Source organism: Lactuca sativa, chromosome 5, assembly GCF_002870075.4.
Source record: "Lactuca sativa cultivar Salinas chromosome 5, Lsat_Salinas_v11, whole genome shotgun sequence".
Lineage (NCBI taxonomy): Eukaryota > Viridiplantae > Streptophyta > Magnoliopsida > Asterales > Asteraceae > Lactuca > Lactuca sativa.
Genome location: NC_056627.2, coordinates 14,490,988 through 14,515,111, shown reverse-complemented (window position 1 = coordinate 14,515,111; position 24,124 = coordinate 14,490,988). Strand labels below are relative to the sequence as shown.

General features: G+C 38.9%; 1 protein-coding gene across 1 annotated transcript; it reads right to left on the bottom strand.

The window, feature by feature from the left end:
- Positions 1-5,461: 5,461 nt before the first annotated feature.
- On the bottom strand, positions 5,462-15,926 carry LOC128134093 (acetylornithine aminotransferase, chloroplastic/mitochondrial-like). The gene is made up of 5 exons (XM_052771505.1): positions 15,873-15,926; positions 14,922-15,017; positions 14,716-14,865; positions 6,004-6,198; positions 5,462-5,923 (listed from the first exon to the last, which is right to left on the bottom strand). Exons 1-5 carry the CDS (start codon positions 15,924-15,926, stop codon positions 5,462-5,464), a joined length of 957 nt encoding a protein of 318 aa, XP_052627465.1.
- Positions 15,927-24,124: the final 8,198 nt, after the last annotated feature.

Sequence of the window (24,124 nt, the reverse complement as noted above, 5' to 3'; positions counted from 1 at the left end):
TTCCGGACTTCGATCCGATGCAGAGGGCAAGGCCCTGGTTAGTTCCGGACTTCGGTCCGATGCAGAGGGCGAGGCCCTGGGTAGTTTCCGGACTTCGATCCGATGCAGTTTCCAGACTTCGGTCCGATGCAATTTCTGGACTTCGGTCCGATACAGTGGGCAAGGCCCAATATGTGCTTTATGTGTTATTGTATGGTATGTGGTAGTTTGGGGGGAGCTCACTAAGCTTCGTGCTTACGGTTTCAGTTTTGTTTCAGGTACTTCCGCTAGTAAGGGAAAAAGCTTGGGATGATGACATGGCACACACCACAGTTTCAGTTAGCTTGGGAGTTCACTCTGATATTTTGACATATTTGACACGGTTTTTGATTAGATCTATCTTGATATGATATTTTGACACACATGCTTCGTGGTTTGTTATATGACATTTGTATATTATGGTTTTAGTTATTTTTTCAAATAAAAAATTTTGGGTGGTATTTTTGGGATGTTTCACAGATAGCATGAAAGTTTTTATAAGACTGCGGGATAGCCGTAACATTCATCAGCGACCAGATAGCATGGGGAATGTGGTAAGACTGCAGGGTGGCCTGTAGCATTAACTAATTGGAAGATAGAGTAGAAACGTTGTAAGACTGCGGGGGTGGCCCGTAGCATTCGTTAGTTCTCCGTTAGTATAGTGGTATAGTAATACTACAGGGTGACCCGTAGCATTCACTAGTGGTCAGTTAGTATGGGAGTAGTATAAGACTGCGGGGTGGTCCATAGCATTCATCGACCCCTATTCGATAGTGAGAATGTGACATATTGGTGATTCACTCACAGATTCCTTCAGATGATTTAGGCCAGGGCGGGTCTTCCGCACGAATGTGAGTAGGCCACAGTATGGTTGGATTCGAGAAACGGAAGGTCGTTGGAGACCAAGCACGATGTAAGAATATGATTGTTCTGGTAGCATTCACTTTTCGTATTAGATTCGATGGCGACAGGTATTCAGACCGTTATGACGGGGAAGATCAAAATGAATAATGGAGCCATGAGTGGCAATATGGTTGGGGAAGATTTCAATAGCCGAAGTCCTCCTCGGAAGTCGCGTAGGGCGACTGTGAGGCTACTCTTGGCTCAACAATTGGGCAAGAATTCAGTATTCCAAATAAGTTGGGGACCAGGGAGGTCTCGATTGCCTTTGGAAAGAAGATAGGAGGCAGCGTGATGCTTCTGGAAATAGTAGTAACTTGGGGATTCATGTGTGTGTAGTAGCTTGTTGATCGAAAGTTCCAAGTCACTTGCAATTGGATTAAATAATCTCAGAGTAATTGATTTGACCCTGTTGTGCAGCTCTCATCTGAGTCTAACCGTTGCAGGGATGGGTCTTTTACTCGAAGGATTATCTGAGTCTCTTATCAGGTATAAGTGATCTGCAAGGATAGTTTATCGGTGATTATGTTTCCAACAGAAAATCCCTAATATCAGAAGCTGAGTACTCAGTTAGGAAATTTATGGGATGGATTCAACTTTGGTTCAGTATGGGCGTCAGTCAGGGAGTCATACCATCTCGATATTTCAGATTTCAGAATGAGTAAATGTGATTATGTTGGAAGGAATTCATTCACCTTCGGGTTGTAGAGCCCTGTGAGGGTTGGTTTTGGTTGACTTGGGAAGACTGTGGTATGCTCGGGGTTGTGGTCGTATTGCTCAAGTTGTTGGGTGTGTCAGGAATGGTAAGGAATGATTTCGAGGACGAAATCTAATTTAAGTGGGGGAGAATTATAGCATTCCGTTTGAAATTAAGTAACATAAGTAAATAAATAATAAAGCCTGACCCCCGATATCGGACTCTGTCCGATGCCGGGCGGGGCTTGATGGCGGACATTGTTTGATGTCGGGCGGGGCTTGATGAAGGGGCGGGCCCACGATATGTTTATATGTGATTATGCGTATGGCATGTGGTAGTTGGTTATTTGTTTATGTGCATATGTCGACATATGTCAACAGAAAGTTGACAATGACCGTTGACTTTGACCAAGTTTGACTTTAGGTCTTTTAGGGTATTTTGAATAGTGGATTGAGACTTGGTCCTTGTTTGATGTATATGTGACTTGTAGAGCCGGTATTTGCAACAGTGATCAGTTCAGCTATCCTTTGGGCTTTGAGGTGAGTTTTCCTCATTGTACTCGTGGGTCGAAGACACCAATGTCGGCACACTAGATTTTGTTATGTATCCTTGTGTATAGGATGTTGCTATGTTATAAAGATATGTTAGCCTGGTAGATTTGTAAGATTTCATGTGTTAGTTGGTTATTTGTTTATGTGCATATGCCGACATATTGTGGTTTGATTGAGGCGGCCCTGTTTTGTGTTGAAGGCCAAGATACTCAGGCGGTCTAGTTGATATTGTAGGCAAAAGGGGGAGATCTAGTAATACTTTAGGCCCAAGGAATTGGTCCAACTTATTATGTAGGCTCGGGAGCAGTCTGGTTTTTAGCTGAAGGCTCGGTGACGGTCCAACCTTGTGTTGTAGGCCTTGTTTGCGTGCATTGTATGTATTTTGCTTTGTGGGGTATTTGGGGGGAATTAACAAATTTTGTCTTACAGATGTTGATTTCATGGTTTCAGATACATCAGATGATGGGGCAAGGCGAATGCGAGATTGTACATATCATAATGAATTTATGTTAAGAGATGTTTTTGGATACTCCGATTTTTATGACTATGTGTTAGAGACAATGTTTTGTATGGTGTATGGTTTATGAATGATTTTTGGGACATTACAAATACCAGTTTGCATTTGATGTATAATTTTTTTTGGAAACTTTTTTGACTAAAAAAAACTTATGTAATATCTGATATGGTGTCAAAACAAGTTAAAAAAAACATCATTGCTGAAAATAACAATTTTAATAGCAACATAGTTTTAAGTATGATGCAAATTCAAAAATAGCTTCATATATGTCAACGTACTTGAAAGTAAAATGTTATTTTTTGCAGTTACCCCAATCATTAAAAAAAGCAATATTCTATCTTTATTTTGTCAATTATACTATATTTTTTTACATTTTTTTTCGTATTTTCTTATTAACACTGAAATAAGCACAAAAACTCAATAACTATGATTTTTATGCTATTTCATACAGAAAGATTTCTAATTTATAGATACTTTTTGATTGTTGTGGTAAAAATATTCGATTTTAGCATCCCATGTTCGTAAAAGAGAACCATATATACATTTATTAATCTTGAAGCCTAATGAAATTCATCAAAATTGATACAAAATGATAATTTTGACCATAAAAGTCAGCGTTTACCATCAATTTCGAAATCGATTTCAAAACTAAAGTTTGATTTTTGTTGAGATTTTTAATAGGAACATCACTTTACAAAGAAGGTTGAATTGAAATCCAAGCTTCATGGGGGCAAATACAAACGAGAAACACGTTTAAAGACAAACTACAGTTTTTGAAATTCGTTATCGGATTCTTGCGAGGGATATTGAAAATTTTGAAAAATCTATAAGTATCTCTACTAACCGAAAACCATCCATCCAAAAAACCTAAATACCTTTTTGTTAGATTACTTTATGTTCAGAAAATTCTCTTCGTTGTCAAATCAAGTTGTTAGATTACTTTATTTTCAAAAAATTTACTCCGGTGTCTAATCGAGTCCATTTCTTGACACTTTTATTTGTCTGGCGGCCTCTTGGTAAGTCATTGATTCCACGACTATCCACCGTCGCTACTGGTTTCTTCATCGGTTGTAGTGTTTTGTATGTCAAGGCTCAACTTCTTAGTTGCTCTTGAACATCACAACTTAATTATCAGATATATTGTCTGTATTTTCACACTTCGAAATTCCGTCTACCAATTCAATTTACTATATGTGTTCTTCAATATAGGGTGTATTTCACTATTTTGTGTACCCGATAAAAGAAAATGATGTAAAAACTTCCTCTGTATCTATCTATTCCACTGTGAGTTTATAAAAAAAATATATGTTATACTGTAGGTATTAGTTTTAAAGAAAAAAATTATTAATAAACTTTTTTACCAATATATATCGATGTTATATATAAATATATTTTTTTTCATAATAAACTTTATAACCATATATGCAGCTTGTGTTGAAATAATATTGAAAATGACCTCATAATAGTTGATTATGATGCATCTCCTTCGGCGAATTGGGCCATGATCCATTTTCCTAGCGGGCTGAAAAGTCATATATTTACTTTTTAATCATTTAAGCCAAAAGATAATATGCGAAGGTTTACGTGTCCCTATTTGCTTTTGTTTAACTGTCCCTATGAAACATGGTTCTAAATATAACGCTCATATTTTCAGAATTTTAGCTACAAAAAGTTATAAGAAACTTCCCATATATAAAAGATGCAAATGTGTTCCACAAACCAAATTAAGAGCTGTTTTTTCCTCCAGAAAGCCCCATTAAGCGTATGTTTAAGATTATGGTAACTTTGACTGAAGCAAGAACATTATATGTTATTTTTATATGCAAAAAACAAACACATTTTAATTGACTTAAGCGTCCGTCAAGGAAAAAGCTATAAAAAAATATTAATTATTTTAACTTTTAATACGTTTAATGACTTAAACTTATACATGAAAAGAGGCCAATTGAGTATTCCATACCAAATGTTTTTCACTATGGTAGTTTTTGATTTGGATTGACAACGGTTTTTTCATACCTTAGTAGTTGGGTTTGCTTTTTAGCTAGCTAAAACATCATTCTATTTTTTACAATGAAATTTCTTTTTAATTAATTTAAAATACGTTTAAATCGGCGATGTACTATTGTTGTATATTAAAATACGTTTAGAGATCTGTGGCCATTTTTTTGGGCATCTTAGACCGAATAAATTTTGATTCAGACTAGCATTTTGTCAAATAAAAAGTATATATCCACAATCGGATGAACAAATCGGAAACTTCAAGAAAACATTTGGTTTTTTTTAATCAATATATAATAAATATTTGGAATTTAAGAGTAGACAAAACATTTAAATAACATTGGGTTTAAACTAGAGATTATATGTTTTAAAATTGGAGATGATATATTTTGTAATTTATGGTTATTTCGGTATGAAGTTAAAATTGGATCATTTCCTATAATCCTCATGACCAGGACTACATGGTTAAATATGTGAATAATTTGTATTTCCCATAATTAGGCGTTAGGCCATTAGCACATTCATAAAATGAAAATTAAACCTTAGAAATTTAGCACCAACTTGAATACAAAAGAAAAAAACCAACTCCAATAAACACTCAAAGTTTCCACTTTGGACTCAACCTCAATATGGTAACCCATATTAGATAAAAAGTAACTTGCATGATCAGAAATAAAGAGTCAAATGTATCTCAAACCACAAGATCAAACAAAATCAAGCATCCTAGTAGCTTACCACTATCATGGATTTCTGGAGTATTGTAACAACTTCATTAATTTGTTAGTCAGTTACCTCAGCAGGTGGCATCATCTGAATGCTGTTGGGTATTCCCCCAAAGTCCAATTGAAGTCCCAGCTGTTGACATGCAATGATCAGTGAATGCGCATTCACCTTCAGCTGAATAGTAGCAACAAGACCAACTGATCTTATGCCCACAACCTGATGATGCATTCCCAAGTTATTGGTTAACGGCCCCATCAAATAGTTCCCACTTCTCTCGACCTTGTTCAGGTATTCCTGTTGGGATACCATGTTAAGCAACTTCGAGGCATCCAGACAACGTGGTGTGGGCATGAATTGTTTATCCGGCTGATAAAAATGAATGTAGTCAGCAAGTAAGTCGTTGACAACAATGGCGCCAATCCCAATGTCGTCTCCAAAGCCAATGAGCATAGCATCCAGTTCAACACCTAATGTTGTATGTGCCCATAGAGATCCGCTACGCCCTAACCCACATTGAACCTGGATTATCAAAGTATATATCGTCAGTTTTTTTTTATATTTGTATATGCTTATATAGTTTAATAGAAACATAAATATACATAATCCATCACAAGAAGTGTCTTGGAATTGTTACAAGCACTCCTCAAATCGATCAAGTCTTTTTGTTGAAACCTATATATGCCACCCAGTCCTTGTAAGGGTTCTAGGAACACAATCTGAAACTCTCCTTCGTCAACTCGGTTAATTAACTCCTCAATTTGAATTGGGGGTGGACTTGAGTTAGGGATGTTGATCTGTAACACCCAGTTACAAAAAGACCAAGAAAGAAATGAAAAGCTCTAAGTCATTAGTCAACTCGTCGAGTCTAGAGAGGAACTCGACGAGTTGGAGCGGGATCCGGGGGATCGATTTAGTAACCGACTCGGCGAGTTGGCAAAGAGGACTCGGCGAGTCCGGTCTGAAGAGGGAAACCCTAAATCCGGGACTTTGAGCACTATTTAAGCATCTTATTCTCTCCATTAAGGTTCCTTATAGCCTCTCTTATCCAGAATACGAAACCCTCAGCCTCCATTGTTGCATATTCAAGTCTCTTGCCATTTGTGGGTGATTTGAAGGAAGAAGGAAGGAAGGAATCACTGGGGCTTCAAGGATTGGCGCTAAATCCAGAGTTTGGGTCACCTTTCAGAGTTATTGAAGGTATTAAGTCGTTACTTTCACCCTTCTTCATCTAGATCTACCTTGGTTATGAGTTTTGGGGCTTTTATGCCATGTTTAAGAACCAATTCGAGTTAAAAGCCCAGATCTGAAGTTGTTACTGCAGATCTAAGCATATCTTGGCCTAGAGAAGCATAAAGTAACTGCATTTGGGTTGATTGTAGAGCCTCCTTGTCTTAAACCCTAGATTATAGTGTCTTGAGCCTAGATCTCCTTAGTTGCACGTAAAGTTTGCCACTTTACATGAGAAATAGGCTTTAGAAGAATGGATCTACAGTTTGGAGTCCATGCCTGACTCAAAAGCCTCTGAATATATGAAGGACTGAATAGACTCGGTGAGTCCTTCGAGTGGACTCGGTGAGTAGGATGAAGATGGAGATGAACTCGACAAGTTGGATGAACAAGTCGGCGAGTCTGTTGAAGATTGCCTTGGACTTGGTGAGTCTGTTCTTGTACTCGGCGAGTCAAGTCGCAAAACCTCAAACCCTTCGAGTTAAGACTCGGATCAGTGAGTTTAGTGGGGACTCAGTGAGTTGGACAGGACAGGACTCGGAAATCGGTAGACTCGGCGAGTCAAGAGCTGACTCGGCGAGTCGAGTCGTGAATGAAAGGATTCTGAGCGTATGAACTCGGCGAGTTAGTAGGTAGACTCGGCGAGTAGGGTTGACTTGGAAGGTTGACTTTGATCAGGACTTTGACCTTGACCAGAATGGACTTAGTTGACTATCAGAGGACAATTAGACTAAGTGCTATATTGATATTGGTAGCTCGGGGAGCTAGTGGAGCAGCAGTTCAGAGAGAGTTGTCAGACAGCGACCAGAGGGGTTACCAACAAGTTTAACAGTACCAGGTGAGTCTCCTTACTGTTTGTATGGGTCTAAGGCACCAATGCCGGCCCATTTAGTTTATGTATGATAGGAAGACCCGGGGGTTAGCCCTAGGCATTATGCATGAAAGACCAGGAGGCGGCTCCTGGCACACGGTATGGTATTATGTGTGGTAGGAAGACTCGGGGGTTAGCCCTAGGCAATATGTATGAAGGACCAGGAGGTGGCTCCTAGCGCACTGTATGCTATTATACCTGAAAGACCAGGAGGTGGCTCCTGGCACACTATCTGTTGATTAGCCTAATAGAGTAGTATGTATAGTTGTCTTTGTGATACTTGCATGAAAGACCCGGGGGTGGCCCTTGGCACTTGTCTGTAAGACCCAGGGAGTGGCCCCAGGCTTGACTAAGAAGACCACGTGCGGCCCGTGGCATAATGGCAAGACTATGTTTGGCACATAGCACCTTAGCAAGACTATTTTTGGCATATAGCACCTTACTTGATTATGGATATGTTGGTTATCTATGGCTCTTGGCTATGTATGGCATGTATGGATCAGTTGGGTTGTATGGTATGTGGTATATGGGGAACTCACTAAGCTTCGTGCTTACGGTTTTCAGTTTTGGTTTCAGGTACTCCGTGTTGAAAGGAAGGGATCCGGCTTGACCGCAGCGCATCACACTATGTTTTCCGCACATGAGATCTTTGGGGTTACACTATGATATGGTTTTATGATAATATGTTTTGATTATTGACACTTTGGTTTGACACGAGATATTACTATGAATGTTTTTACACTGATGGTATTATGTAATAACTTATTTAAAAATGAAATTTGTGGCCTTGGAAATTGGGATGTTACAAGTTGGTATCAAAGCCTTGGTTTGAGGGATTCGGACATACTTTCAGGTGTGTCTGAACTCAAACTGAGGATCCGGAAGTTTTTTTTAAAAAGGAAAATGTTTTCAAGGAAAAGTTTTCTATGAAAAGAAAGGGTGTGGTGCGTGCATTCAGCCGAGCTCAAGTAAGTTTACCCAAGATACCCATACATGTTGTGATACGATATGATATGATTATGAAAATTGCATGCTAGATTAGGGCTAAGGATCTAGGGAGGATGCCTTATGTGCCTGATATATGTGCTTGAGCTACATGATAGTGCTGATTAGACAGTAGTAGGATAGCCTGTTTAGGTTCTGCCTGAGTTTATGAGCTTATGTCGCATGCTAGTGCAAATTCTTGATATGAGATTATGATTGATGAGTATGTTATGGTTATATCTTTTCCCTTATCCGAATGCAACTTGCTTTGTGCATTGTGGGATTCTGAGTGATGGGAGTTAGCCATTAGGTGAATACATCACGTCACATGTGATCAGGGTTGAATAATCTTAGAGTGTTGGATTTGGCCCTATTGCGCAGCTCTCGTCTGAGTCTAACCGTTGTAGGGATGAGTCTTCTACTCGAAGGATTATCCGAGCCTCGTCACATGTGATGGTATTCAGGTGATGGCCAATTGGTATCACAAGGAGGCCTTCAGCAGCTGAGGACTGGTTTGAGTTGAGTCAGACGTTTCCCTAGGGCAAACCTAGGATGAGAGTAGTGTTGGGAGCAGTGTTAGTAGTAGTGAAAGGGACTTGGTGAAGTTGAAGCAACCCTTGAGGAAAGTACGGATAGATGTGGAAGGTAGTATGGGCTTGTACTACTGGAAGCAGAGGATCCGTACTCGAGTCAAGGAGGGCTGAGATGGAACCAGGAATCTTGGAAAGTATATGATACCCTGACAACTGTTTGTTCATTACCAGAATGGTGGTCACACGACATGGAGCAGGGGGTTCAGGATCTGGGTCAGGATTGGGCTCGGGTGCAGGGCCCGAGCATGTGGATGATGGGTTACGCGAGTTCATCGTGTACGAGATCACGAGAGGTATCCTTGATGCGACGCCGGTCATCTTCGGGTCGATCAAGGAAGGGATCATTGAGCTGATGGAGGATCACCTCCGAGCTGTCAGGAGCGATTTGGCGTCTGGCCAGGCGAGTACGTGCACACTATCCTTCAAGGACTTCAGAGGGAGTGGTGCACCAGATTTTCACGGGGTGAAGAACCCCATCGCTGCTAGGAGATGGATCGCAGATATCGAGTCTGCGCAGCCGACGAGCTTCTGTCTGGAGGGGTCAAAGGTCCGCTTTACGGCGGGATGTTTGAGAGACAGAGCCAGAGACTAGTGGGAGCCAGTTGGTGATTCGTTGGGAGCCACAACCATTGAGGCTATGACATGGCCCAACTTTGTGACTAGGTTTAGGGCGGAGTTTGCACCAGCGGTGGATCTTCAGCAATTGGCCAGAGAGTTCCTAGACATGAGACAGACGACAGAGTTGGTTGCGGAGATTACCGCCATGTTTCGGGAGAGGGCCTTAGTGGTGCCTCAGTATGCAGGGGATGATGAGATGCAGAGGACCCGCTGTCATGACATGTTGAGAGCGGATATTCGGGAGCATGTCAGCTTCTCGGCATGCCCGACCTTGGACTCTATGATTTCCAGGGCGCGGGAAAGGGAGATTGATTTGGAGCACATTGCGAAGAGGAAGTCAGATCAAATGTATACTTTGGAGGGTCCCGGGAAGAGACCCAAGACTTCAGATCAGCGGATAGCAGACCGGCAGGGCCGCAGTCAGTGCAACACGTGCGGGAAACGGCACGAGGGAGTTTGTCGTTCCAGGGGTTCAGGCTGCTACAAGTGTGGCAGTGATGGTCACGTCAATAGGGACTGGCCACAGGGGGCAAGCCCATTATGTTTTCACTACAATCAGGTGGGTCACAAGAAGGCCGACTGTCCGACGGCGAGGGGAGGAGCAGGGAGTGCGTCTGCCCCGACAACTTTGAGGATTGCGGATGGGTGAGAGGGTAGGGCTTTGCAGTGACAGATGAGGGAGATTTGGATCACAGCAGGGAATGTTGCAGGTATGTATCTATGGCTTTTTGGATTCCATGTGTATTAGGGTTGTTCCTACCCCGAACTCTGGTGATAGTATGTATGAGTTGTCTCTCTGCTTGTATTCGGATTATACTTTCAGAATTGTCTTATGCCAATTGCATACCAGGAACTATTAGTAGCTAGTGCAGGGTCATCTCTCACTTCAGGTTCGAAATGTCCAGTATTATCTCGATTATGGCCAAAAGCGGTTTAGGAGTGTTGCGTGGAGGACGATGGGCAGGGTACAGGGAGTAGCCCTCCACCATTACCAGGGTTTGGTGGCTCTGGTCTTGGTACTTGGGATAGCTTTGGGAAGCATCAAGGGAAGTGGTCTATCACTGACGGAGTTGCTCTGAGCATTAGTTATTCGGACCTTAAGGGCATTAGTTGGAGCCCAGAGAATTATCAGTATCGGGATGCAGGAGGTGTTCATCTAGTATTCGGTAATCGTACGGTATTTGGAATGGGCTAGTGGTGGATCGCTAGCGACATCAAGGCGATGGTAGTTATCATGCCTATTGTGCAAGGGATGAAGGAATGGAAATCCTTGGGTTTTTCACGTGCAGTAAAGACTTAGCCGAAGCTAAGTTGAGGAGAAACAATCATGTTATGGGAGCAGCAGCTTTTTTGGAACCGAGATAAGTTTTGCTCTCTAATCGGGAAGGAAGACGACCCAGGTGGTTGTGTGAATTGAGGAAAGTGTGAACTGGAAGTTCGGAAAACCTACCAATTGTGAGATCGCATTCTCGGGTTGCCCGATAACCGATTGCAGAAGAATCGGCTAGGAGTTTCAGATAGGACATGCGTACAGATTGGTGGTACTAGGTTGTGCCGATATGCTCAACTATGGGTTAGTCGTAGCATCCACTGGCAGCCAGTCGGGGTGGAAAGGTGTTGTCAGACTACCGGATGGCCGTAGCATTCACCAGTGGTCAGATAGTAAGAGGAGTGTGGTAAGACTACGGTGTGACCCGTAGCATTAGTTTAGTAAGACTGCGGTGTGGCCCGTAGCATTAGTTTAGTAAGACTGCGGTGTGGCCCGTAGCATTAGTTTAGTAAGACTGCAGTGTGGCCCGTAGCATTAGTTTAGTAAGACTGCAGTGTGGCCCGTAGCACTATTTTAGTAAGACTGCAGTGTGACCTGTAGCACTAGTATAGTAAGACTGCGGGGTGGCCCGTAGCTTTAGATAGTTGGCAGCGCTGAAGTGTTGCAAGACTATGTGGGTGGCCCGTAGCATTCGCTAGTTGGCAGAGCGAGTATAGTGAGGCTACGGGGTGGCCCGTAGCATTCCTCGGTCCCAATTCGCTGGTGCGAATATATCAGGTGTGTGATTCATTGGTCGGGTTTCTCAGATAGTTAAGTTCAGGGCGGGGCAGCCGCCCGGATGTTAGTGGGTCACATTATGTTTGGGTCCGGGAGACGGTAGGTCATTGAAGACCAGAAGTGGCGTAAGACTACGGGTAGCCATAGCTTTCATTGGTAGCTTGGTTCGCGGAGAGTGGGCGAGCGGACGGTATCTCCGAGGTAGCATGGGGGAAACCGGTATTCCGGGTAATGGTAGATCAGTAGGGAACAGGGCGGTCTCGGTTCATCTCGTAGGCGGATGGGAGTCAACAGGAATTCAGTGAAAAGTAGTGAGTTGATCGGATGATGCTAAGCTGCCCATCGCGGGATCGAATGATCACAGAGTTAAGGATTTAGCTCGGGGACACCGTTCTTGTCTGAGCCTTAAACATAGCAAAGAGGGATCTGCTACCCGAAGGATTGTCTGAACTCTCACGATTGGGTGGAGTTTTCAGTATTGGAGCATTGTATGGGGGTTATTCCGTGAGTATTGGTATGATGGCCGACATTGGGAGTGACCGGAATTGCGGTTTCAGCAGAGGATTAGTCCTCGAAGGTTGTTGCTTGTGGAAAGTACCTTAGAAAGGCCAGTGTCAGTGTAGAGTAAAAGGGTAAACCCCTTGCGAATCAAGGGTAAGTGTAACAGGAGTATCGGTATGATTATCGGTTGGATAAAAGTGTTGCACTCTAAGGTAGTAAGGAACGAGTTATTCTGAAGATGACATCTTCAAGGTCTGGATTGGGTGGGCAGAGTGTGTACCTAGTGGTAAAGTGGCGATCGGATGGTAAGGTAGTTGGCCGTGGCAGACTTCAAGGACGAAGTCTTGTTTAAATGGGGGAGTGTTGTATCACCCAGATACAGAAAGAACAAGAAAATAAATGAAAGGCTCTAAGTCGTTAGTCAACTCGTCGAGTCCAGGGAGGAACTCGACGAGTCGGAGTGGGATCCGGGGGATCGATTTAGTAACCGACTCGGCGAGTCGGCAAAGAGGACTCGGCGAGTCCAGTCTGAAGAGGGAAACCCTAAATCCGGGACTTTGTGCACTATTTAAGCATCTTATTCTCTCCATTAGGGTTCCTTATAGCCTCTCTTATCTAGAATACGAAACCCTCAGCCTCCATTGTTGCATATTTAAGCCTCTTGCCATTTTTGGATGATTTGAAGGAAGAAGGAAGGAAGGAATCATTGGGGCTTCAAGGATTGTCTCTAAATCCAGAGTTTGGGTCACCTTTCAGAGTTATTGAATGTATTAAGTCGTTACTTTGACCCTTCTTCATCTAGATCTACCTTGGTTATGAGTTTTGGGGCTTTTATGCCATGTTTAAGAACCAATTCGAGTTAGAAGCCCAGATCTGAATCTGCTACTGCAAATCTAAGCATATCTTGGCCTAGAGAAACATAAAGTAATTGCCTTTGGGTTGATTGTAGAGCCTCCTTGTCTTAAACCCTAGATTATAGTGTTTTGAGCCTAGATCTCCTTAGCTACACGTAAAGTTTGCCACTTTACGTGAGGAATAGGCTTCAGAAGAGTGGATATGCAGTTTGGAGTCCATGCATGACTCAAAAGCCTCTAAATATATGAAGGACTGAATAGACTCGGCGAGTCCTTCGAGTGGACTCGGCGAGTAGGATGAAGATGGAGATGAAATCACCAAGTTGGATGAACAGCTCCGCGAGTCTGTTGAAGACTGCCTTGGACTCAGCGAGTCAAGTCGCGAAACCCCAAACCCTTCGAGTTAAGACTCGGATCAGTGAGTTGAGTGGGGACTCATAGAGTTGGACAGGACAGGAGTCGGAAATCGGTAGACTCGGCGAGTCAGGGGCTGACTCGACGAGTCGAGTCGCAAATGAAAGGATTCTAAGCGTATGAACTCGGCGAGTCAGTAGGCAGACTCGGCGAGTAGGGTTGACCTGGAAGGTTGACTTTGATCAGTACTTTGACATTGACCAGAATGGACTTAGTTGACTTTCGGAGGATAGTTAGACTAAGTGCTATATTGATATTGGTAGCTCAAGGAGCTAGTGGAGCAGCAGTTCAGAGAGAATTGTCAGACAGCGACTAAAGGGATTAGCAACAAGTTCAAGAGTACCAAGTGAGTCTCCTCACTGTTTGTATGGGTCTAAGGCACCAATGCCGGCCCATTTAGTTTATGTATGATAAGAAGACCCGGGGGTTAGCCCTAGGCATTATGCATGAAAGACCAGGAGGCGGCTCCTGGCACACGGTATGTTATTATGTGTGGTAGGAAGACTCGGGGGTTAGCCCTAGGCAATATGTATGAAGGACCAGGAGGTGGCTCCTAGCGCACTGTATGCTATTATACCTGAAAGACCAGGAGGTGGCTCCTGGCACACTATCTGTTGATTAGCCTAATAGAGTAGTATGTATAGTTGTCTTTGTGATACTTGCATGAAAGACCTGGGGGTGGCCCTTGGCACTTGTCTGTAAGACCCAGGGAGTGGCCCCAGGCTTGACTAAGAAGACCACGTGCGGCCCGTGGCATAATGGCAAGCCTATGTTTGGCACATAGCACCTTAGCAAGACTATTTTTGGCATATAGCACCTTACTTGATTATGGATATGTTGGTTATCTATGGCTCTTGGCTATGTATGGCATGTATGGATCAGTTGGGTTGTATGGTATGTGGTATATGGGGAACTCACTAAGCTTCGTGCTTACGGTTTTCAGTTTTGGTTTCAGGTACTCCGTGTTGAAAGGAAGGGATCCGGCTTGACCGCAGCGCATCACACTATGTTTTCCGCACATGAGATCTTTGGGATTACACTCTGATATGGTTTTATGATAATATGTTTTGATTACTGACACTTTGGTTTGACACGACATATTACTATGAATGTTTTTACACTGATGGTCTTATGTAATAACTTATTTAAAAATGAAATTTGTGGGCTTGAAAATTGGGATGTTACATGATTGACAGGGACACATATGTTGTAGACAGCTGTGGGGGTGAAGGGAACCTGAGTAACCTTGAGCAAGCTCCAGTAAACATCATTGCTTCATCCGACAAAGGGGAGTTGTACAACATCCCCCCTCTTGCAAACGATGCACTTGAGATCATATCCTTAAAGAGATCCTGCAATCAAAAAAACTTATGACCAGGATAGCTAGCATAATTAGATAAAAGCTCACCTGGCTTTCCGATATAGGATCGGAAGAAACGAAGGATTGCTTCAAACGAGGAAATCCTCCGGAGTACATGAAATCGAGTTCTGCCTTCGCTTTGCCCTGAAATTTTTTTGGTAGGAGCCATAAATATAAAGAAAAGAACCTTTTAAATGTTTCGAAGCACTTCACACTCATTTATACATGAAAAACAAGGGTTTAAGCCTTAAATGAGTTTTTGAGCATAATGGAGTAGTTGAAAAAAATATTTACCATTTTAGTGTCCTTTCAAAAATATTTACCAAAATTGTTTTTTTCTCATTTTCTTTACTTTTTGGTTTTCTTTTCAGTTTTTTTTTTTAAATTTTAAATATCTTTTTTTCTTTTTTATTCCACCTTTTTATTGTTTATATATATATATATATATATATATATATATATATATATATATATATATATATATATATATATATATTTTAAATGACAGCTTTTATTTTAGTTTTTTTTTCCTTTACTTTTTTACGTTTTTTAAAAATTACAGTTTTTTAAATCTTTTTTTTCTGTTTTTTTAAATATATGTTTTTCTTATACAACCTTTTTATCATCAAATTTTCGCCATAAAAATTAAAAATACAATATCTTTTAAGGTGCAAATACTCCAACATTCACATATAATATTTTTAAGGTAAAAAAAAACAAACAAAATCTCAACATAGTTTATTAAAAAAAAAAACACCACAAAATAAACTCTCACATTGTTTATTACAAAAAGAAAAAACATCACAATTAGCTTGAATTTGAATCAGTTACAAATCTTTACCTGTAAAAAAAAATAAAAAAAATGAAATAACCACAACAAATACCATAAAAATATTTTTTTAAAGTACCTTGGCATAGACGGACATTATTTTAGATTATGTCCCGGTTGCCTACAAATTCCACAAAGATTGACATTTCTTCTTTATTTAATATACATACCTTAAATAAAGAAGAAATGTCAATCTTTGTGGAATTTGTAGGCAACCGGGACATAATCTAAAATAATGTCCGTCTATGCCAAGGTACTTTAAAAAAATATTTTTATAGTATTTGTTTTGGTTATTTTCTCTTTTTTTACTGGTAAGGATTTGTTACCGGTTCAAATTCAAGCTAATTGTGATGTTTTTTTTTTCTTTTTGTAATAAACAATATTGGAGTTTATTTTGTGGTGTTTTTTTTAACAAACAATGTTGAGGTTTTGTTTGTTTTTTTACGTTACAAATATTATATGTGAATGTTGGAGTTCTTGCGCCTTTAAAATATATTGTATTTTTAATTCTTGATGGCAAAATTTTGATGGTAAAAAGGTTGTATAAGAAAAACAAATATTAAAAAAAAGGAAAAAAAAACAGAAAAAAAAGATTAAAAAAAACTGTTATTAAAAAAAACAATAAAAAATGTTAGAAAGCTAAAATAAAAGCTGTCATTTAGAAAATATATATAAAAAAACAATAAAAAGGTGAATAAAAGAGAAAAAATAAGATATTTAAAATAAAATAAAAAAAACTAAAAAAGAAAACTAAAAAGTAAAGAAAATGAGAAAAATACCATTTTGCTAAATATTTTTGAAAGGACACTAAAAGGGTAAATATTTTTTTCAACTGCCCCATTATTGTTAAAAACTCAGCCTTAAATATCCGTAGTTTTGAAGGGATCGAAGCACTTCCCACAAATTTATAAATGATAAAGAAGATAAGAAGAAGCAATCTAATTACCTAGGGTCTAGACGATACACATTGGAACTATATAAACAAAATAGATCTATATCGTTAACAGAGGCTCTGTTTTCCACATTTTCAAAGCACTTTTGTAAACGATAATAGACATTAAAGAATAAGATCATTAATTTTGAAAAGATCGACAAATGATTAGAAAAGACAATCAAATTCCCCTAGGTTCTATGGTCATTAAAGAAAACAGCTCGATATCATTACTACAGGTCTACGACGATAAAAATAAACAGCATTGGAATTATACAAACAAAAGAGCTCGATATCATTACTACAGGCACTCTATTTTCCACATTTTTATATTCCTATGTATTGAATACTTACTTTGAACTAAATACTTACCGTTAACACATGGGATTTGTTCTTTGTTTCCCCCATTTCCTGGTGTTGTTCTTCACTGCAAGTCGAGCAAAGTTACCGCCGGTGAAGAAGATGGAATTCATCTCAGCTGCTCTGAATGCTATCGCTAGGGTTTCTTTAAACAATTCAAATGATGTAAAATCACCTTGCACCGGGCTGTTTGTCTTATATTAATTTGTTACAAGAGTGGTGGTGATCGTGGGGGTGCGTCCGTTACTGCTGTGTCAAAGAGTGTAATAATACAGTACGAACGACCTCATACGTATAAAAAAAATTGTTTTAACGATTTCCTTTTTTCATAAAAATAAAAGTTTCTTACAACCCAACATAAAATTAAGTAAAATCTATATTTCTATGACTTCTTGTTAATATCTAATTTGACTAATCTTGAAAAAAAATACATGACGAAACATTTGAAGAGTTTTTTTATTTGGTTTTTCAAAAACTGAGAACTTCTCAACCCCATACCAACAATTTTAAAATCTACAATACGCATAATCTTTGTACAATATTTTTAAATCTTTTTTATATTTAATCTTGAAAAATAAAATACAAAAACCATCAAAATTGGGATCTCGTCGACCCCTTGGTAAAAATATATTTCTCATAATTTCTTCTTTAGTCTTCGGAGAAGCAATAAGAACAAAATCAAACTAATTGAATTCTGTGATACCGATAATGAAATAGATTAAATTATAAATTACCAACAATAATTTTTTTTAAATATAAAAAACACATTATAGAATTAACTGATTTTAAACTAGCCATAAGAAAAGTAATACACCACAAAATTCCATATAAATAGTTATACTATCAAATAACCAAAATAAAAGTAATTGAATAGAACAATACCCATTATAAGTTATAGAAACCTATAATCCGATAAATTATTTCATTATTTCTCCGCGTATGTTGTTTCTGTTTAATCTATAACCTAATAAAATAATAATAATAATAATAAAAAATCATACCCATTTAAAGATTATTTCAAATACACAATATCATTATTCCATTGCACTTTTTTCTCAAGAACATGATAAAATAAATTATAAAGAAATGAGAAAATAAAAACTTATATGAAACTTGATTTTCAATTTGAGTATCACCCGGTAAACTAATCTTTAGGGTAACCAAATCTAAACCGTCTTTCATAAAAAGTGTGGTTTCGTAGGATAAAACTAGATTTCAGTACCTCCATCGGAGAAGATGATCACCAAGACAATCTTCAGTACGAGCTCAATCTCCCCATAAACCAAGCAAGAAATCTACCTCAGATTAATCGAATAATTTCTCGAAAAACTAAAACCATCTTGAGTAAAACACTCCATTGGACGTCTAAGCGAACGATTGTAACGCCCCAAAAATACCGGCTAAAATTTCATTTTTAAAACGTAAAAAAACATCATTACAAATCGTTCATAATAATACTTCGTTTCTGAAAACCGGTAATATCATAATAATATTTTAGAGTACATCCCAGAAAATCCATAGTGCGGAAAAACAAGAGTGTGTGTGACATGCTGCTACCGCGCCGGCTCCTTTCCCTTAGCTGAAGAGGTACCTGAAACCAAAACTGAAAACTGTAAGTACGAAGCTTAGTGAGTTCCCCCACTATACCACATACCATATAATCACATAACATATATATATATATATATATATATATATATATATATATATATATATATATATATATATATATATATATATATATATATATTATCAGACATATCTGGGTGCCCGACCTACCCCTTCGGTCCTCTCGACTGGACGTTGCCTAGCATACCTGGGCGTTGGCCTCCCCTTCGGTCCTCTCGACCGGATACTGCCTAGCATATCTGGGTGCTGGCCTCCCCTTTGGTCCTCTCGACCGGATACTGCCTAGCATATCTGGGTGCTGGCTTCCCCTGTGGTCCTCTCGACCGGATCCTGGGGAACTATTTCTCCCATCTACTACTACCACATAACATGTATCACAATATCATAATCTATCTAGCATGGCTGGGTATGACTACCCCTTCGGCCCTACCGACCGGATATCTTGGGGACTATCTCCCCCTACTGTCACTAGCACATAGCATCATATCATACTAGCACATAACATAACACAGGTAGTAGTAATTCCTAGATGAATATCACACAGACAATCATCTACATACAACTCCTACTGGTGGGCCAGCATTGTGGCCGTAGACCCACCGCTACTAGAAGGTAACTCACCTCGATGTAGCTGCTGATCTGTGTGGGGATTAACTGTCTGCTGCTGCTCCGGAAATCCTCCAGCTATAATTCCCACAAAACACTCAATCAACCACTGCTAACTGTCCCTTGGGGTAAAATGACCATTTTACCCCTGACCAAGTCATAAGCCAAGGTCAGAGTCAACTTTCAGTTGACCCGACTCGCCGAGTTGGCTCTCTAACTCGCTGAGTCTCTATCCAATTGATTGTTTTGTATCCCGTCTTTATTCGTTGAGTTAGGCGTTGACTTGACGAGTTCTCCTTCTAAACTGATGTCCAAGTCCTTCATCCTACTCGCCGAGTTGTATGGACAACTCGCCGAGTTCATCTTCATCCGAAGAACACTTTATGCTGTGACTCGCCGAGTTGTATGAACAACTCGTCGAGTCTGTTCTTGATCTAAGAAGGTTGCCTTGAACTCGCCGAGTCAGGGCATTGACTCGCCGAGTTCCTTTATAGATGAGTTCGGCTTCCAACTCACCGAGTCCACCCCGGACTCACTACACTACTCGGCATAACGAAAAGGGGGAAAACCTGGGGACTCGCGTCTCGACTTGCCGAGTCCGATGAACGACTCGCCGAGTCGTTACCACGCAATTACTATATGGTCGATTCTTCTTGAATCCAGCTCATGCCATACATAGATCCGTGATCCTGGGGTTTGATTAACACGTAAAGTTTCCAACTTTACGTGTAAATAGACAACAATGAGGGTTTTAGGGTCCGAAATGCACCAAAAGGGTAGATCTAGGGCTTTCATGCAATATGGTTCCAAAAAGGCAGTAGATCTGAGGTCCTGGAGCTCAACCACGCCTAGATCTAAAGGTTAATCAGCTTATTATGAACCCTCAAACATACAAAAGCTTGGAAATGGTTCAAGAAGGACTTTAATGGAGCTATAAGGGACAATAAGCATGAAAACAAGGGGGAAATCGAGTCATACCTTAGGGAACACACTGAGATAGCTCAAATATTCTTGACATCCTCTTCTTCTTCTTGATCTACTCTCCTTCTCACTCCAAAACTTCAAGATAGCACACCAAATGCTTCAAACTCACAAAGAAACAAAGCTTGAACGAGGTATAGGGCTCTGAGGGTGAATGGCGGTGAGATTGGGGCGGAATGAGAGTTTAAATAGGGTGCAAACCCCTGAAACTTAGGGTTTTATCCAACAGCGGTGACTCGCCGAGTCCAGAATATGGACTCGCCGAGTCGCCAACTTAAAACGTGTCCCGGGTCCCGAATCTACTCGGCGAGTCGGGCCTACAACTCGCCGAGTACAAGGCTAAAAAAATGCAAACACTTATACAAATTTCCACATACCAGGAATCAGGTGCTACAACGATTCTCCGTGGCTTCTTGTAATCTTGATCCACAAAAGGACATGTACAAACTTCCTTCTTGGTGTCTCATAGTGTATGTGTAGTATGTGTGATTACGTGTTAATTGTTATGTTATACTAAACGAATGTTTGCAAGTTGCGAAAAAAATAATAATATAATTATTAAGATTGATACATATATGTTATTCAAGCTATTTTATAATCGTTATTAATTTCAAGTTAATAATTCTTATAGTAATTTGTTATAAAATGTTTTAATATTTTAAATATAACATATTAAAATCATATCATCTCAATAACTGTTACATATGGGTATACATGGAAATAATATATATATATATATATATATATATATATATATATATATATATATATATATATATATATATATATATATATATATATAGGGTTATGTTATTTTGTTTTTGCTAAGGGCGTGTTTGACACGGAGCTTTTAGAAGCGTTTGGGAGCTTCTAGCTTTTAGCTTTTGACAAAACGCTCTAGTTTAAACAAAAAGTTTCGTTTGACAATACGACCGTTTAGCTTTTAATTTAAACAAAACGCTCCAAATCTAAAAGCTACTTCATGTAGCGTTTAACAAAACGCTACTGAACTTTTGAAATCAATTTCCATAATTACCCTTAAAAATATATTTATATATTTATTTATTTCTAATCAGTTGTCCTTTTATGTAATTTTATATATTTCAAAAGCTTCTAGCTACTTTTGCCAAACACTCATATAATAAATAAAAGCTATAGTTTCCCGCTACCAGCTACCTGCTCACGCTACCTGCTACACGCTAAACGCTTCCAACTAACGGCTACTTTTGCCAAACATGCCGTAAGTATTGTGTGCATGTGTAAATGATTCTAGGCAAATCAATTGTGTTAAATTAAGAAAGTGATTTTCTTTTAAAAGTAAATAGAAAAAAATACAAATTAATTGTATTTCATTAATTGACCGGGCATGGAAGGGCAGTATGGTACATTACCTTCATTATTTTAATAGGAAATAATCGTTTATTATCGAAGTGATCCTTCTTCGATAATCGCAAATATCTCGCATACTATCAAAATTAAAAACCCATTACTTTCGGAGATCGAAAAGGATTCTGATTTTGTGTGTTCAATCTTCAAAATCGGAAGAGTCTGTGAAGATTTTTAATATAAATAGTGACATTAAACCCTAGAAGACGGAGAAGGCCTTGGGGGGATGTCTGTTAAACTTATTCTATAAGAATGAGGAGTACACGATCAACTTCATTCAAGTCGAAGTTCAAGAACACAACAGAGACGGCGTTGAATCTTGAAGATGACGATGATAATTTTTGTTCGAAATCTGAAGGTAAAGATTTTTTTATTTTGTCGGATGTTTATTGAGTTCAAATATGTTTTCTACTGTAATAAGTGTATTTAGACTGATTTATGCATGTATGATTTGTGATTTCCAAAAAAAAGGTGTGATTTTTGTGTAATTCCTTAAGAAAAATAACTAGTTATGGATGTTGTTCTGCTAGAATGAGTTAAGTAGCATGGTATAATGATTTAATATTATGTTGGAATTAATGAATTAATTAAAACATTAACAGTTCTTAGAGAATGATAGACTTTACTTGTAAAATGTTTTGTTAGAGTAGAACTATGTATATGATTGTGAGTATATCCATGGATAGTTGATTATGTTTCAAGAGTCTCAAATTTATATGTATGATATTATGGTAGAAGTCGACTTTGTAGGTAGGATAATCTGCATATGATTAATGAATTAAATTAGGACATTATAAATTCTTAGATAATGATGGACTTTACATGTAAAATATTATGTTAGAATGGAACTATGTATGTGATTGTGAGTATATCCATGGATAGTGAATTATGTCTCAAGAATCTAAAATTAATATATATGATTAATGAATTAAATTGAAACATTAACAATTCTTATAGAATGATGAACTTTACATTTAAAATATTTTATTAGAATGGCACTACGTATGTGATTGTGAGTATATTCATGGATAGTGGATTATGTCTCAAGAGTCTCAAATTGATATGTATGATATTCTGGTAGAATTCGACTTTGTAAATAGGAATTTAGGGGTGTAAACGAGCCGAGCCAGAGCCTAACCAAGCTTGAGCTCGACTCGGTTAAAAATTTCAATGCTCGAGCTCGAGCTCGGCTCGTTTCGAGCTTAATTTTCAAAGACCGAGATCGACTCGTTAGGATTTAACCGACTCAAGCTCGGCTCGGGATCGACTCATTTAGCACACGAGCCTAAACGAGCCTAAGCTCGGCTCGAGCTCGGCTTTCTAATTGGTGCAAGCAAGCTCGTTTAAGCTTCTTGAGCTCATTGAAAAGCTCGTTTATTATACATTCTAGCAAAAAAAAAATACTAAATAAACTTATAGATTTAACCAAGCACACAGTACAAAATAAGTAAAATAACTCCATATTACAAAAAAATACTTAAACTTCAAATTAATAACTACTAAGTGACTAGATACTGGAAAATAAGACTTAAAGAACAAGATCAAGTCTTTCAAAAACATAATTCTTCCTTGATGCAACTCATGTAACTTCACTCCACATTAAGACATCTGTAAAGTGCAAAAAATTCATTTCAACTCCACATTTTCAGAATTTATTGAAAAAGAAGATAACATGTTTAGAGAAAATAATCCCAACCTTTATACAAAAAGCATCATGTGCCACAATCCACAGTTTCTACAGTCTTCTCCCCTTGCCCTTAGTAAAGAAGCCTAAATTCCAGGTTAAAACTCAGAAAATTCCAAATCTTTGCAACAAAAAAAAGTTCAAACTAATAGTAAAGAAAGTCAAATTATACCGTCGATTAGTTTGTTGTAGCAACAGGTAGTAAAACCTCAGTAGGAGATTCCTCCTTCTGTAAAAAAACAGAGAGAGAGAGAGAGAGAGTGTGTGTGTGTGTGTGTGTGTGATAACTAAAGATTAATATTTTATAATAATAAAATAGCAATTATTATTTGCTTTAGGTTTTTGAAATACACCTTCAACTTTTTCTTGACTCCATGTAGATGCCTAATCCAATCTCCTCCACAACTCAACATTTATACTGTATCCGGTGCCAATGAAGCTCGATGGGGATCAATAACTCTACCCCAACACTAAAAGTTGCCTCAGATGCAACAGTAGAAATTGGAATTGCAAGTACATCTCTAGCTATCATGGACAAAACACGATACTTTAACTTGTGCATATTCCGCCACTGCAATGCATTAAATTGGAATTGCAAGTACATCTCTAGCCATCATTCTCGGACAACACACCTTTATCCAAAGTTTGCTTCACTTTGAACACTTCGATAAGATATAAATTAGCAGTCGGGTAGTCACTGTCTGAGATGATGTTTTTACACACCTTAAAAACTTTCAAAAGGTCACATACACTTTCCACATTTGCCTAATCTTCCTTGCTTAGCAAATGACTGAAATGAGGTTCATACTCTGCATATCTGAAAAAGCACAAAGTATTAATGAATA